This window comes from Poecilia mexicana, unplaced genomic scaffold (assembly GCF_051168715.1).
Source record: "Poecilia mexicana isolate PSO_F unplaced genomic scaffold, ASM5116871v1 scaffold_10, whole genome shotgun sequence".
In the NCBI taxonomy this organism is placed as follows: Eukaryota; Metazoa; Chordata; class Actinopteri; order Cyprinodontiformes; family Poeciliidae; genus Poecilia; species Poecilia mexicana.
Genome location: NW_028263379.1, coordinates 6,626,090 through 6,644,194, shown reverse-complemented (window position 1 = coordinate 6,644,194; position 18,105 = coordinate 6,626,090). Strand labels below are relative to the sequence as shown.

The 18,105-nt window shown below is 37.1% G+C and overlaps 1 protein-coding gene across 2 annotated transcripts in view; it reads left to right on the top strand.

Annotated features, from left to right (window-relative positions):
• The window catches only part of fstl5 (follistatin-like 5), a 192,898-nt gene extending 177,158 nt beyond the window's left edge, over nucleotides 1-15,740 (top strand). For both annotated transcript variants that reach the window (XM_088009371.1, XM_088009370.1), the window contains exons 13-16: nucleotides 4,328-4,477; nucleotides 7,124-7,231; nucleotides 9,355-9,479; nucleotides 13,438-15,740. In XM_088009371.1, the coding sequence (XP_087865497.1) occupies nucleotides 4,328-4,477; nucleotides 7,124-7,231; nucleotides 9,355-9,479; nucleotides 13,438-14,140 (1,086 nt within the window). In that variant the 3' untranslated portion in view covers nucleotides 14,141-15,740. The remainder of the gene's footprint in view (nucleotides 1-4,327; nucleotides 4,478-7,123; nucleotides 7,232-9,354; nucleotides 9,480-13,437) is intronic.
• Nucleotides 15,741-18,105: the final 2,365 nt, after the last annotated feature.

Sequence of the window (18,105 nt, the reverse complement as noted above, 5' to 3'; positions counted from 1 at the left end):
AGTCTGGCCAAAATGTGGCAGGGCTGAAATATAAAAACGTATATTTACATCTAAAACGCAGAAATTATTTTTTAGGATGTAAAACTTTTTACTGTGAAATTCTGGGATCAATTGGAAAAGTATGTTTTTGAGCATCTTTTTTCATTCTTAGCTTAAATGTAAAATGTTTTAACCTTAGAATGTCACATTCATATTTGTTGGTGAACCACATCATCATTGTAAAACATACAGTGCATCGTTGTAGAATTAATACCGCTTGAAATTTTTACATTTCCTAATGTTTTCCAACAAACTTTAGTGTATTCATTATAACTTTAATGTATTCACTTCACGAGTTAGCTCAAGTGAAGTGAAAAAAAAAGAAGCATGGTTTTCAAAACTTTTCACATACTTTTCTGAACGGTGAACGCACCAACAAAATTTAGCTGAGTCTTTAGTCTTTTTGAAAACAGTTCAGACACGTAAGAATCCCTCCACTTCACAGTTATACACGGGATTATATCAATAGATGGTTCTAACATGATAAAATACCAAAAGCTTCAAGCAGTGCACAGACTTTTACAAGATACTGTATGACTCCTTCCAGACATAATTAGATCATATCTCAACAGTATGTTTCTTCAAGCACCTGCATGATGTACAGCTGTGCTGTTTTCCTCTGCGGGCGCCTCGTCGAAAAGAAAACATAGAGCTGTCTTCTTTCCTCTTGCTTTTCAAATTAATGCAGCAAGCTTTGTAAACAAATATTTGCAAGTTTTGCAGGAATAAAGCTGACAATAGAACTTGTTCTCATGAATTGTGAATTTCAGGTCTTTCTATGACACATATTGCAACAAATGATGCCTATATTTTTCAAATGTGTTGCTGCTTAATTTGGGCTCTTGAGCTGCAAGCTATAGACGTTTATTGGGGAAATACATTATTATTATTATTATTTATTTATTTATTTTTTATTACAGCTTTAATTGAGTTTGTGATGTCTGCATATTCTGTAGTCCAGCTTTGTTTTTTTAAGAAAAGGACCCAAGGCACAAGGGAGGCCTTTAGAGTGTCAAGTCAGCCTGTTTAATTTAATTCATTGACAGACTACATGCAATCAGAGTTGGTTTCACCCCTCAGCGGACTCTTTTACACCCAGCCAGCCCGCCTTAAATCACAGTTTATCACCAGAGCTCTCAGGCAGAAAAACATTCAAAGCATTAAACTGATAGATACCTGTTAGATTTACATGGTTTCTCCAATGGACGTTTTCCCTCCAAGCTGCTTTTCATCCTCCAGACCGGTGCTGATTGGATGAAGGTTATACATAAAGCGACGCCATGAATGCACAACAATCAGCCAAGTGTTCCTCTGAGAGGTGTGTTTGTATTAGGATATCAATCACTGTGAGTGTTGTGATGCCAGTTCTACAGCCGTCTGGCTGCCCTGCATCATGAACACGAGGCCATTCCCAGCATGACGCTCCCATTTCCTCCATCACAGAGGGACGTTGATTGATTTGTTATGGTAATCACACAGCCTATTTATTATCATTGGCCAGCATATAGAGTAGTAAACTGTGTTGCACACTGTACAGAGCAATAGGCTTTACTATGTTCAGTCGTAGTAAAGTCAGTGTTTAGTCTTAGATCAGCAAAAGTTTAGTTTACTTTGATCCTTTTCAGAAATATTCTGTTTCTTTCAGCCACACAGCAACTAAGCCAATTAGTTTGGTTTCAGAATAATCTTTCTTCCACTGAGAGATTTTTAAATGATATGTCAAGCTTGATCAAGTAAAAACACTTAACATGGTATAACTACAGAAGTTGTACTTTAAGAGACTGACTCACCTAAACAAAGGGTTTATTTGGCTTCAGATCAGTTTTTCAGACAAAACCAATAGATTGGGATGTTGAATAACAACACAATCTAAAGTTTATCTTCAGTAATACTTTAAACTAAGAAGTAGAAACACTTAGAAGTAAAAATGTTTTGCTATCTGTGAGCCTGTCACAATAAACCACAGAAAGATGATTTAAGCTCACAAACGATTAACATTTTCCTCACAACTACAGATTTTATCTGACAGCTGCAAAGTTTGAGCCAGACTAGCACTTACATGAGATATAAATGTTCAGTGAAATGCTTAGTAAGCTTATATTTGCAGCTGGTTTCACTGCCACAAAGTTCAACACAGCTTGAAAATGAAATGAAAACAATTTCCCTGTATCTGAACAAAGATTGCAAACAAATTTCTAACCAGATTTATTTAAAAACACAAATCAATTTGAACATTTTTAAAATAAAATGCCATATTGATATTATTTGTCACTTTTTATTTCCTAATTTGTCAGGGAGAAACTTTGCCTCTTGGACTTAGTAGTGATTTCACATGCCTATTGTGAACAACATAACTTTTTGCAATTCTGTTCCTTCACACCTGTGACGTATCTAATAGCAATATATATATATATATATATATATATATATATATATATATATATATATATATTCTTAGATATTTTCTGTTGTGGGTTACATACCCTGCAAAAACACAAAATCTTACCAGGTATTTTTTCCAGGGTCAAATGAAAATATCTTAATACACTTGAAATAAAATTAAGTTACAAGTAACTTTTCAGCAAGATATAGCAGCTGGTTTTATAGAAAAAACATATTGAATATTGATAAAATATATATATTGTTAAAAAGTACTTGCCCCGCTGGCAGATTTTTTCACTTATAACAAGACATTTGTTCCATGTTATAAATGCCCAAGCACCAAACTGTTGAATGAAATGAAACTGGTTTTAATTGAAGGAAATGTTAATTTCCTTCAATTAAATATGTAAATCTTGTTGTCATCCAAATCAATCAGACTGTAGAATGTACTTACATTTACCTATACCTGTACTTACATTTGATAATAAAAAAAACATGAATTATCAAAAATAATTAGAAGTTTAATATGTATTAAGTGGAAGGCATTCACTATAGTTGTGCAAATCTGAATGGATTTTATCAGCAATATTATTTTCTGTCACCAGAAGCATCTTCTGAGTCGTCAGCGCTCCAGCACAAGGCTGTTTACTGTAAACTCTGATGATTAACAAGCTGGTTGAGAAAAAAATACCAGTTGGACACATGACTAAAATCTGAAAAAATAAAAAAATATCCCACGCCTTTTTTTAATGCACATGGATACAGTCCAATTTCCAGCAGCTGCTATGTTTGATGATTCATACTTCAACATGTGAAACTGGATGTGATTTCGAACAAGTGCACTGAACTCTCCCCATCCCTAATTTTCCTGCCTCAGGGCAGGTTTTTATTAGCAGTTATACTCCACAAAGTCAGATAATTTGAGTCATAAATGTTGTGCTTCAAAAAGTTACACAGAATATCACAACCCTCATGTTTTTCGATGTTCATCAGCATTAAGAGGACAAATCCTTTGCATATTCACTCCATTTTTTAGTTGAAAGGGGTATAGTTATTTTTTAAAGGCTGTCAGTTACTACTTAAATCACATACGTAAAGCCCACCCACACACACTCTGACATATGCAACACGAGGAAACTGAGAAAATTGAAGCCGCCTCCATTCACACCCTCAGCTGGGTGTCAGATGTTCGATTTCTCACCTCCTAAAGGCGCGATAAGTCAGATATTTATGGTCCATGGCATTAAATGACCACTGTGTGGGTCTGCAGGGGTGACGCCGAGTTCAGCACCGATGACTCAACATTTACCTCAGTAAATGCAGGAATTTCAAGATTTTCAAACCATTGGATGTGAAACATCCACCTGCAAACAGATGGCGCTACATCTGGACTTCAAATGAGATTATAGTTAATGGAGTCAGAGATATTTTTATGAATCCAAATAAATTAAATTGCTGTCATTGTTTTTCATATTTGCATTTTGACGTAACTTGTTGCTGGATCAGCTTTCTGGACAGTGTTAAGTTTTGGGGGCTTTGGAGAGCGTGAAGGGAAGGAAAAGTCCCGAGGCAGAAGGCTGACAGATTTCCAGTTGGCTGAGGAGCCTGGAGTTGCCAGGGCTAGACGCAGAGCAGCTGCAGATCATCTGCAGGCTTTGTCCTGCACATTATATATGGACAAATGAGAGTCATTACAAAGATTTTGCAGGAAACTGCAAAGCTAATTTATCTAAGTTGCCAAGATAACACCACTCATGTCCCCATCAGTGAAAAAGGCAGCAGTAGTAAACAAAACACACAAAAAAGACTAGGGGAAGGTAATTGGTTTTTAATGAGATATATTTTCTTGTGATATGAAAAGCAATTAGATCAAAGTAAACGTGTGTGTGTGCTTCTGTTTTTGCAGGAGGAGGTGTGCCCAACCTCGCCTGGAGAGGTGGTGCAGAGGTGTGTGTGGTCATCAGCTGTCAACGTCAAGGACAAGTTTATTTATGTGACGCAGCCAACCTTGGGCCGAGTGCTCATAGTTGACATCCAGACTCAGAAAGCCGTCCAGGTAATTTTATGGATAAATTAGGAAACTCAGTTTCATGCCGGTCTTGGAACTCTGAAATGTGCGTCACCTTTACACAGAACAAACGATCTTTGTTTTGCCTTTTAACAACTTGAAGGTTTTCAGTGTTTCACATTGATCAGGGGCAGCGACAATGTTTCCCGTCACAAAGCAAAAATGGATCAGGAATAGTTTGAGGACACCAGCCTGTGTGAAGTTTTGGCTTGGCCACCAAATTCCCAGGATCTCAGTCCAATCCAGCATCACAGGAAAATCTGATTCATGGAGTTCCCATTTCACAACTGACAAGATTTAAAGGATCTGTTGCTAACATCTGAGTTATAGACACCACTGTCCAACAAAAGACCCAACTGGGCAAGTGAGCATAATAGTATACCCGACTAGTGGTGTCTTAAAAAGCTTTGATTATTGGAGCGTGATAATAAAAAAAAAAAAATCCACCCAATAGTTGTCCAGTTTGATTAAATAAATAAAATGTATTTTTCTATTTGATTACTTCAGTGATTATAGATTTATCAGTCAGGGTAAATTTGCCAACTTAAAATTAGTATTTACACTTCTGAACAGTTTGTTCAGCTGGAACACATGAAGAATTATTACTTTGTTCAGAAGCATTCAGTAACATAAACAATTAATTGCATGATTACAGTACAATTCTAGAGTAATCATGTAATTGAGTACAAGTTTGAATTTTAATCAGAATGAACAATAATTTCCATCCTTGTGTTTGAATGTTGGGGTCAGGTTGATTTGGCATCAATACTAAAATGTTTTGCTATTTTAACCAAACATGCTTTAAACCAAGTCAGTCCTCATCAAGCAAAAGCTCTATAATTAAACTTTCTAGTTTTAATTTATACTTACGACTCATTATGGCTGTGAAGTTTATCATTTCAACTGATAAAAGCAAAGTGGAGATGAAGCAGTTAAATTAGTCCTCATTTCATTGAGCGAAGGTAAAGCGTTCAGTAGGATTTAACTTTAAGAAACATTCACAAGGAGAAAAAGACGTTGTTGTATTGTCTTTAAAGTCTTCCTGCTTATCAGAAATCTTTGAAGTGCACCATCTTTCCTCAGTTTCACTTTTCAGCTTTAAGATCAGCTGCCTCACCTTTTGCTGACTGCTAATCCTTGACCTGACCCATTTCATACAAACTGCTACTGTTAAGATCTGCAGTTAACCTTCACATTGAAGTGATGACCAGGTGACCCCGGAGGGCCGGCTCTTTGTGGATATCGTCGCCTGACAGCCCTTCAATTATTGTAACATGACAACACCGCCAGGTTTTTTCACACAGATAGTGCAAGAAGCAGTCCCTCTAATAGTGAGTGTGGCAAACTATTTATCCTCCAAGGATTTGTTATTTTTAGGAAGCTTGGAAGGAAAATGGCACCATTTCTAGACGTCTTCATCCAGAAACAGTCTGGAGAGCAGCAGTGAGTGAAATCATTGGAGTTAGTGGGTTTTTGGGTGTGTCACAATAAACCAGGGTGGCCCAGATCCCCACAGATGTTCCTGACACCATGGTAGCTGTTTACAGAAGGCTCTCAGGGACCTGCCGGTAAGCAGGCTGGTGTCCCAGAGTCTGTCACAAGCTCATTATTTAGCTGCCTGGAGGTTTAGCTGCTCTGCATTATGTTAGCAGTTGTTAATTAACAACCTGAACCTGTCACTTGTTTTGAGCAGAGACTAGCTTTTGCATCCTCTGATTTTCTTGTTGTACATAAGTAGGACCCTCAGAAAATGAATGCCTACAACATGCATTATTTTGGAGAGTGACTTGGTTATTCTGGCTAAGTTATTTAAGTTTTTGTAATATCTTAATTCATGCATTCATATGTACCTGCAATGCTTTCTGTGCTTCATCTCTGATGGATCCTTTGTGTAGAACGTTACTGCAGCATACTGGCTGAGAATCTTCATAATCTTCCTCAGTCTGTAAGAAGCTGTTAGTTGAGAGTAAAAGAACGAACACCTGTTTTCTCTGATGACTACATGCGCCAAGATTAGTTGGGATTCCAGAGCTTTTCTGCTCTTATCTGAGAAAACTCCCTCAGGAGCAGTTTACCTCCAGAATGATGCAGTGCATAATATGCCAAAGTAAACAGTGATATTAGGAATCCAAAGCAAAACAGATATTATAGAAACAAAACTGCTGTCACCATGGAGTGTCGGAGTTAGTTTGCATTGTCTCTTCTGGAATGAAACTGCTGCTCCATTTCGTATTCTCTTTGAGTCTCAGGCTGCCTGTCTGCACTCAGGTGGACATAATGCATGAGGAGCTCTTTGCTGCCATTTGTGACTCATCTATTGTTCTGACTTGGAGTTTTGCTGCCATGTGTCATGAATGAACAAAGGCTGAAGGCAATTACCTCAGCGTGGTAAAGCAATTGTGTCTTTCAGCGGTTGATTTGAAATGCAGTTTCGCATTAAATATGGCCCATGCATAAAAAAATAACCTGTTTTTTGTTATGAGACGACTTTCTCTGACTGACCCCAAACCATTAGAGTGCAGGTGTTGTTTTTTAACTTTCCCACAAAAGATTTCTTCAAAAGTGATGTCAAGATTGTTTTAAATAGGTTTTTTTTGTTCTGCTGCATGGCTGTGATTTGGTGTCCTCTTTCAGACAGTAGGCACCGACCCTTACCCAGTGAAGCTCCACTACGACAAATCTCATGACCAGGTGTGGGTGCTGAGCTGGGGAGATGTGGAGAAGAACTTCCCCACTCTCCAGGTAAGTCAGCCATCAAGTTGTGCATCTTTTTTATTCATTCATCTGTAGCAATTTGTGTAGAAAAAAATTCCAAGGTAGATAGTGAAACATAGAATCTTTTTAATTCAAGAAGTGTTGGAAAAATGTAAAAAAAAAAAAAAAAATCCAATCCGAGGCAACACTACCATGCATCCCTTTTCACTCAAAGTTGTGACACAAATGCAGGCTAAATGATCTCACTTGGACAGTAAGTAGGAGCCAATGAAAAACATCTTAAAAAGGCATATGTCATAATTCATCATATATTTCCTTTTCAACTCTGTTCAGGCTTTGAGCTCATGATGAATGCATTCCATTCCATGTTTGAAATTCAGAAATCTGTCAAAGGAAAAGTGTCAGGGTGGAAAAAAGGAATACAACCGGCTGAGAGTGCAGTTGAAAGTTGCAGAAAAGTGATGTTACACTTGAAACGCCAAACTCAGCCATTGAAGGACATTACAATGTTCACCCAAGATTAAAGTAGTGAAAGCAAGCTGGAGTTTTAGTTCATAAATTAAGGTTTATATGGTGTTTTATTAGATCAGTAGGAGAATATCAGGAGAAAGGTTATCTGAGTTTAGCAGCTTGCAAACTGGCACCTTATCCAGAGCTTTAAAAGCATTCTATGAAGAGGCCAGTTTTCCTACGAGTCAAAACACATGAAATGGGAGTGAATGGATGGAAGGAAATTTAAAATACTGATATGCAAAAAGATGGCAGCTGCAGTCAACACTAGAGAGATGGAAAAGAACATGTGACTTGAATAAAAGTTACAGGAGAAGTGTAACTTGTACCTGCTGCTGGGCAGACAGTAAATCCTATCAAAGAAACCATTTCTTACCTGATGCACCCAATGATCTTAAACAAGTAGGTTTGCCTCAGTTTCCTGGCCGTTTACTGGCTGCTTAGACTATCTGTCCCCATGACAGCATGAGCTGTGCTGATCTGGGTTTTTCATCTACTAAATCCAAAGTTATATCTCTGTCTTAATTCTAAAACAAAGATAGACTCGTAAGCTGTGCATGGAATTAAGTATTATGTTTTTAGAGCGTGAATAAAAATGCACATCACTTATTCTCTTTGAAAATCATTGGAAAGGCTTTTTATGTTTTAGTCCTTTTAATGCTTCATATTTTTTAGGGTCTTAGATATTTCTGAATGCAAAATCTGATATTTTGGCTTATAAACATTGTTATTCAGAAAAGGTTTACAGGTTCTGTTTGGATAGCAGTCCCCATTGAAGAATTGGAAACTAATACTCTTAAATGTGAATTCTTCCACAGAGGCCCGTTCTCATTTTTCCCAATATGACAAGTGTACATTAATCACTCAGCCTCTGAGGGATTTTCAATTGATTTGTTTCATGCTTACCTAATTAATAGTCATTTCCATTCCAGTGGTAAAGTATTTAGAAAGTGACGCATCTTTTTCTGAAGCAGCCCTTCGGCTTTTAAGAAAAATGACCTCATTATAATTTCAAATTTATTTTGTCTACAGATTTATTTTTAACTAATCAGCTTTATATTCACAAACTCATCTCTATTGATTCAAGTCAAATGGCAAGAGCCAGTCGATGTCAAGCTATATCAATGCTGCAGTACATGTTGGTATGAAAGAAAATGAATGAAGCCAGATAACATGTGGGACAGAGTTTTTATCTGTTTGCTCCAGGAGTCATTTGAAGTCAGGTAGAGACATTATTGGCTTTACTGGAAAATCTTTCTTGTCATTGCAGGCCCAGAAATTCATAATGCGCAGGTCGATCCGTGACAATTTGTTTTGTGCTTTGTGCCACAATCATATTAAACTCAGCCCACACACAAATAGATGCCTGCATGACTTCATGCATGCTGAAGTATAATTTAGACACCGAGGGCAACAGCACACATCAGTGTCTTCCACTGTGGAGCTCCGATAACACGGCGTTAAGAGGCGGAGCTGATGAGTTTTATCAGGAAAATGAAAAACAACATGTCAGCTTTACAAACATTTCCTCCGGTTGAGATGGATTCAAGATGAGGGCTCAAACGAAGAGGGACTGGCAGCTCTGAGTTTGTTCATCAAGGTCATGTTAAACACCTTCCTCCTCCTGTGCTGGTGTTCAGGTGATCAATCAGGCCAGTGGAAAAGTCTCCCACCACACAGTTCACACCCAGCCGGTCGGTAGGCACTTCGACAGGGTGGAAGACTTCTTCATCCCCGCCTCCAGCCTCATCGTTAACCACGTCAGGTGCGTGCAGCAAGAAACAACAACTCTCTTTGAACACTAGAGCAATGCTCTGCTGGAGACCAGCTGTAAGTACAGCAGAATGTTGAAGTCGTAGGAAAAGGTTGAATGGTTTTTGAGTATTTCCACAAACACTAAATGGTGAAGAGGATTTTTTAACGTGTTTTATTCTGATGTTCTAAAATAAAACATAGTAAACAAAAGTCACTGAATTAGTCACTAGAGTTCACCTTTTACAGTAGTTTGCATACGTTCTCACACCCCTTGAATTCCTTAAATGTTTCCTCGTTTTGTCACATTGCAGCCACAAATATAGATGCATTTATTGGGGTCATGACAGACCAATGAAAGCAGTGCTTAAGGTTGAAGAGGAATAAAAGTGATGGTTTTTAAAAATGAATTAGTAAAACTCTGAAATGTGCATTCAGCCTCCAACCCAGCCAGGTTTCCTCACAGTATGTTTTGTCTGTTCCATGTAGGCGGGTTTACAGCTGGTTTGTCTTCTGTTTTCAAATAAAGAGGTTGTCAGAGGTCTGTGAGATGTTCAGTTTTGAACAGGTTTTATCATTTAAATCTGCTTTTAGGTTCAGTTCTCCTCCACTTCTTCCCTGACACATCTGCTGTTTCTTGGTTTTTATGTTTTTCACTAATGTTCTGTAATAAGCCTCTCAGACCTTGACTGAGTCGTCTTTGCACAAAAATTTACTTTCAACATTTACTAATTAGCTCAAAACTGTTAGTTGAACCCGGTTTTATACAAGCTGTGCTTCTCACAATTTTATTTATAGAAAATTTCAAAGGTCATCCCACTCAGCAGTGATGGGCTACTTTGTATGTTTTTTACATGCAATCCCAACAAAATACACTGAAGACTGTGACTGAATGAATAAATATTAATATATTTTCATATATTTTGCTTCCGCAATTAGATATATAGATATATTCATACATCTAATCTTTACTGTGTATTTCATACAATTCCATATTTGTCCAAACGGCACCAAGCAGCTTCGATACTCAATTAAGATATTATGAGCAAGCAGGTGGTCTGCAGGACTTCAAGGTGTTAATGGTCACCTAGTGAGAAGGAATAAGCGGTCTGCTATGTGGTTTGTGCCACAGCTGTAATTAGATCCTCTGAGACCTGCAGGACAGATTACAAGTAAATATGATCACATCTCCATGGAATGTTTTTATGTTGCTTTTCACATGAAAATATCAGCGAAATCGACTTTTTTACAAACAGTTTGACCTTTAAGTCAATGAATTTTGATGCTTACCAGCACATGTGCTGAGAAGAAATCTCACCTGCTCTTCATTTAGTTTTTCTTTTTATTCTGTTCTATTCCATTCATAAAGGTAATGGCGCAAAATAGTTTTTTTGTGTCTGTGCATTTTAAATAAATGTTTAAATGTTTGCTATGAAACTTTACCCAAATATCCAAATTAGGAATTATAGGAAAACAAAGAAATGAATGTATTTCAGTGCATTAAAAATAATTTTACTATCTGCAAAGCTGAGATCGAAGTACTTCTGTTGTATAGAAAGCTTAAATAACTGCTGCTTTTTGTCTGAGGATTTTGTTTACATATTAAACCATCATTTATTTCATTCAGAGGAAGGCCTTATTGATTTATCAGTTTAATAACATCAGTGCTGTATAAAGCACCAACATATAATCTATAGCTTTCATTGACTGTTTTATGACCAGATTCCCTCAGCGATCATTATTCGTTAAAGAACAGACGTACAGTCAGAAAGCACCTTCAGTGACGTTTTTTTGGGAAATCAGTGTTTAAAGATATGATTTTAGACTTGCACTGTAGAGGAACTTTTACAAATATGTTTTACTCTGCGGGAGCTGCTGTTATGCTCTCAGGGTCTGTAACTGAACTGTAAAACAAACATTACATACAGAGCCAAGTTGTTAGAAACGGTTTTGAGAAAAGAAAAAAAAGTCACAGGAACAAAAATAAATGAGACTTCAATGGAAAACACCTTTTTTTTTTAGAGAGAGAGATGGGAAATCTTTGAATTATAAGCTGATGAAAATTACCAACATCAGCTGGACAAACAGCAAAGGAGATAAATAATGAATAATTTAATACATATTGAACAATAAGGTTTTTGTTCAACATGCCTTCTTTTGTACTTTTTCAACGGCTGAGTTGTCATGAGGTTCTTTAAATTCTATTTTTTTAATTAAGCTACCAAATCCCAGAATTATTTTTCAGTGTACAAACACATTACATTATTTAATTAATATGATTTTAATTCTTGTTTTATCTTGTTAATCTGCTTAAGGTTAACCCCATTTGCCCTCCAAGTAGTTTGACTTAATAGATGTGGATTTTCCATATAAAAATGTATGATGTTCAAATCCCAAATTAAAATAAATCCTAATCCGTACAGCAATTGCTATGCTTGCATAAAATCAACTAAATGCTGTTTTTATTATTTCTTATTGGAATGCTTAAATGATTTAAATATTTGAAATGAATGTGTGAATCTGCAGTTTCGCCATCCGCTTTCTCTAAAAGTGTTCCTGGGCGTCTTTTAATGAAGACATTTTGAATTCATTAAAATGTAATTCACTATTTTAACTGAGTTGCATTAATGGCAGTAATCAAGTTCTGTTTTTGGATTATTAATCTTTTATTTTAGGGTGACTTATATTTATCAGTGTTTCATGAAATGTAAATATACCAAATTTAGGAAACCAGGCTTGTTTTCCTCTGCAGGTTTTGTGTTTTTATGCCCCAATTTTCAAACAAATGTTTGGCTTAATTTTATTTCATAGAAAAACAATTGTTGGATCAATGAATCCCATTACAGTGACTGATTCACATGGTGGCTTTCAAGCAGATATTTTCTGTTCACATGCAGTGACAGCTGGGTGCTCAAATGGCATAAAAAATGATGAATGATGACGAGACTGAAGTGGCTGTCGGCATCGATCAGCTGATGTTCTCATTTAATTGGAGCCTGGCAGCTCCTTGCATATCCCCATGATCATCTGCTTTAGTGTGATGTGCCATTAAGGCTTTCTTTTTTCCTAATAAACAGCATTTTCGCTGAACCTTGGTCATTTTTAATATTTCCATTTCCATTCAAACTTAGAAAGTCAATTGCAAAAATTGAGCACAAGCCTAAATATTTGTTTGAAGATCCCACAGTTGATCAATCCAGGAATAATTTAGCATTAAACTCATCAATTTTAATCTTCAAAACTGAATTAGTACAACATTTTTAAATTAGTTTTTTTTTAATATACTACAAAACATATGTAGTATATTACTATCAATCAACAAATAAATTAATTAAATATACAACTCCAATGGATTAGCTTACATGTAGGTAACTATTTTAGTAATTTCAGTCAAAAAGGAAAAATTGTTACATATTTTCATTATGTGATATGCTTAATTTTATTATTATTATAAAAAGTCATTGCTAAAAATGCTGGCTGTTTAGAGTAGTGTATCCAAACATATAAATGGAAAGTTGAATGGATTGAAAGAGTGTCAGGAAAAGGTACAGAGATGATTCCAGCCATGAGGAAGGTTATACAAAGCTCATTTCTGAGTTTGGGGCAGAAATCGACTGAGTTAAAAGCTGCCAATAGAAAGAAGTAAGACATGAAAACTGTACTAACAGGCTTTGCTTCAGAAAGTATTTGATCATTTTAAAGTTTCCCAACTTTAAATGGAGGATGGAGGAATCTGCAACTTCCGTAGGTACAGAAATCAACTGACTTCAGTTGATTATTAAGTGCCTCTGTTGGCTCAGGTGGGTCCAGGATTATTGAACCAGCAACTTGCTAATTGCAGGCAAACTCCTGCCACCATCGTCCCAACACAATAATTGTTCAACTTGGAACATTTTATCTGGTCACTACATATTTGAGCATTTGCAACAAGTTTTGATTGAATTTATTTTTGTCTCTCCAAATTTCTCTAGATTTGGTCTCATCTTTCATCAAAATGAGCCCGTCATCTACAAGATCAACCTGGAGACAACGTCTTATGTTAAAAACATCAGTTTATGGGAATTTAACTGCATCCCTAAATCTGTAGCCTACACCCATGTTGGTGGCTACTATTTTGTGAACTGCAGACCCGACTCGACCGGCGCCACACAGCCCCAGCTCATCTTAGACAGCGTTACAGACAGCGTGATTGGGCAGAACCGTGACGTCACAGGCACCCCTTACATGTCTCCAGATGGTCTCTACCTGGTCACAGTGGATGACGTCAATGGCCTGATGAGGATCCAGACCATTTCTGAGCGGGGAAAGATCCAGGAACCCTTCGACATCCACACTAACCTGCACTTGTCCGATCTGGCGTTCCAGCGCTCATTCACAGAGATCCACCAGTACAACGTGTTCGGCAGCTCTGGCCGTCAAACCGACGCGCTGTTTGTGGAGCTGAGCACCGGCAAAGTCAAGATGATCAAGAGCTTGAAAGAGGCCATCAAGTCGTTTGATTGGCCGTGGAGCAGCAGGAACAGGGTCATGGTGAGCAGCGGACTTTTCGGCCAGTACATCATGACGCCGTCCAGGGAGTCCCTCTTCATTCTGGATGGACGGCTCAACAAGCTCAACTGTGAGATCACCGACGTTCTCAAAGGCAACGTGGTTGTATGGGTCGGGGATTCTTAGGTCAAGACGTCAAGACTCACTGGGTTTTGTTTTCCTTCAAAGGTACAGTTGCACTGAATTTTGTTGCTGATTGTTTAATTTTGTAAGAGTAAAATTAAACGCAGAATTAGAAACTAAATTGATTTGTTAGTCCACTGTAGACCAATGAGGGCATAACTGATTAGACTGTTTCTAAGTAATTAATTTATCTCTACCTGGACATTTGCCTCTGTCAGAAATGATTGGTAGTAACTACTACATTTTTCAGGAAAAGTCGTGAAGAATTTGTAAATGTATGCAATATTGCGTTTATTAAGTATGTGAGAATGCTGTAGATAATCCCCTGAGAAAAAAACAAATGAATTGGCAGAAACACTGGTAAACTGTACACTCTATATCTGTCCAGATCAACTCTTGCAGTTGAAGTTCACCCATCCCCAACTTTTTCCTTGTGCCTTTAAGGAAAATACCCTCCATCTAAGGAATAAGCATAATTATTCCCAGAGTGGCTGCAAACTCCAGCTCATTCTTTGACCTCTTCATTCATGGTGCGTGTGGGTCTTCACGAATCTGCCGCTCTCATCTGTATGTCCGTCTATCGCAGCTGACTGTCTAATTAAAACAAGCCCTTGCTGTGATCCCATCTTGTTTGAAGAGGAGACGGAGTCCTTCATTATGGCTGCACACTCCATAACCTTTGATCCAAAATTATAAACCAGCTTTGGAGGGTTTTGACCACTATCGTATTATTTTCCCCTTTATTTTCCAAAGTGTAAAAATGAAAGTCATTGGTGATGCTAAAAATCAAACCAAGTTTATACACAGTTATTTAACAATGTCTCCCAGCACAGAGTCAATATAGTGATTGCTTAAAAATGTGATGACTTCAATTTCCTTGGACCAAAAGAAAGATGTTAATGTACAGTTCAGTGTGGTAAACATGCTTTGTCTGCTCTGCTTTGCAGCATGTTTTCAGTGGATGTTTTAATTGTGAACTAATGAAAAAAGCACTCTGGAGGATGGTGTAGTTGTGGTTTTGTGTAGTTGGTATTTGAGGACAAGCCTTGAACGTTAGAAGCAACATTTTCAGATGCTTCTGCAGTAGATGTGTAGCTTGTAAGACACGGAAAAACTGTCTCCTGCTGGACATATTTCTATGCATTTTCACCCTCTCACACTGACTCTGTAACACGATGGGCAAATGTAACTTAAACTCAGTTTAAATTTAAATGTGTATTTATTATATAGAGCTTTTCTGTCTTTCCTGTTCAAACTTCCTCACATATATTTTAGTTTTAATTTCTTTCTTCCCGTCACGTTTTTTCTCTCCTGGAGACGAGAAGGTAATGCTGATAATGAACTCTGTTCTGTACATAGATGCCGACTGTGAATCCATTAGTTTTTCATGTGTGCACACATCGTTCATTTTACAACCAAATACTCAGCACAGTCCTTTTACAGAATCGAAACATTCAGCTGTCATCTTCTTCCTGTTCCTCGGCACATTTTGGTCAACGCTTTCAGCTTCATATATCCATGTGTTGTATGTTCCTTCATGTGATTGTTATTTAAAAAGAAATCCCGCTTGTCATTTTACTCAATAATAAAAGGTAGATAAAAACATGTGGTGTTTTATTTAAAAGAAACATTTAGTCACTGGTGGTTTCACCTGGCAGCAGAGCTGCTCATTACTATTCAACAATAGCTGCAAGAAGAACAAGGTCAGAACTCTGACGTGCTTCTGGGTGTATTCATCCTGAAACAGAGGGTGTATTTCTACTTAAATTATTGTTTTTAAATAAAATTAACAGCTTTGAAGGTCTCTGACATTATGCAAAACAGAATGACTTCAAAGCTGTAAGCATTGAGGTGCAAATCAATTCTTTGTTTACTTTTTAAAAGTGTCCCTGCTGTTAATGGCTGTCATTTTCTAACTGACAGAGAGATAAATGAAACTTAACCACCAAGTCCTTCCTGAATTTAGATTTTAGAGTATTTTATGAGTTTAACAAAAGGTTTACAACTTGAAATAAAATTTGTGTGGAGAGTATATATGCTCAGATTATAAACTACTGAAATGAGAAAATGTCCCAACCTAAATTTAAAATCTTTCTTGCCAACGTTGAGCATTAAATGCAACGCATTGTAAATGAGACGTGATGTAGAGGAAACAAGATGAAGTTGAATGGCTGAATAAACAAAGCAGTTCATTTTAACAAGCAGGAAATGTATTTGTATTGATGCAGTGAGTTTAACAGCAAGAAGAAGTTACTTTGTTCTGAAAGGAGCTGAAGTCCTTTAATGCAGCATTCAGATACTGAAACTGTTCATCACAATGTTACAGTCAACACAGACAGGCTGCTATGAGTTGACTTTGGTCTGTTGGCATCCATGACTAATATTGTATTACAGCTACATTCATTTTAGTTAATTGCCTTTTTATCAAATAAAACTCAATCCAAAAGGCAAAATTTTCCAATTCAATTGAATGTTCAACTTATTTTTGATGTACGGTAATGTCTGCCTGGATAACTGGAAGGTTTGCTCTGATTGTATGCTGTGGTTGATCCAAACATTGAAATCTAGACTCAGCTAAAATATCTCACTGAAAGTAAACCAACAGATTTACACTTTATGCTCATCTAAATCATGCAACTATGTTTGGAAAAACAGTTTAATACTGCATTTCTACATTTTACAGATCAGAGTGTCTGTCATGTTCTGTTACTCTTATTCCCAGATGTGTGTTAGGAAATGCTTTTATTTCTAGGAGAAAGTTTGACTTCTGAAAACTGAATTATATTTCTTAAAATGTTCAAACAAAGAAATATTTATGCAATGGAAAAACAAATAAATTGCGATAATAATCTGCTTATTTAGCATCATCCCTGAAAAACATTTTAAGGAGCCTCTTCAGTTAAGTTTACCTCTATGAGGAGAATAAAAAAACATATTTAAACTTTGCAAATATTTCATGTTTACATTTTCCTCTGTGGGGTTTACTTATCATCTGATACATGTTAGAGGTGTGATGGATGAGATGATATCCAAAACTCCATGTTAGGTGCTCTTGTCTACGGATTATGTATGAACCTTTTGCACTAATTAAAATCAGTATAAGTAGCCTTGTTACCATGCACCTTTTCACTCGTGAGTTATTCCCAGGACAGCTACATTGAAAAGTGTGAAGCCCATCCACCTGTTGCAGTAACTTGTGCTCTTGTCATGAACGCTCTCTAATGCATTCCTATCCACAGCAGTCCCAATTCACTGTCCTCCCTGACTCACACAAGCTGCTAGTTGATATAAATATTCTTCCCAATTGAGCCTCCTTTAAAAAACCAGCTGTGCCCTGGAAGTCCTTTAATTATCTATTGTCAATCCTTTGTCTTGTTGTGGTCGCACGGGAGGGCTTCGAACTGCTCAGTCACGTCTCACCTCCTTCAGGAGAATTTAACACCACACTCTGCCTCCTGCTATTACTCCGTTCATAAGGCAGGCAGCGTAATCAAGCCACTAGCTCTTTAATCATGCAGCTAAAGCCTGGACAGTTCAACTTCCCCGGTCCAACCAATGCAAAGAGTCAGATGACTGATTGAGGCCATGTTGGTGCTGAACTTTGTTCCAGTTGTGATTCTTGATACTCTGTTTCCCTGCGCTCTCTCTCCAGAACAGCCACTACTTCTGTGTAGCAGAGGAAAAATATATACAGCTCTGGAAAAAATGAAGAGAGCACTTAAAATGATCGGTTTCTTTGATCTTAATATTTACATGTATATGTTTGAGTAAAATGAACATTGTTTTTTATTCTATGAACTACTGACATGTCTCGGAAATTCCAAGCAGAAATGTATTTGTTTGCAGAAAGTGAGAAATTGTCAAAATCATAAAAAGATTCAGTGCTTTCTGACCTCAAATAAAAGAAAACAAGTTCATAATGGTGTTCAGATCTCATGTGTTTTTTTTTCCAGAGCTGCATATCTGCA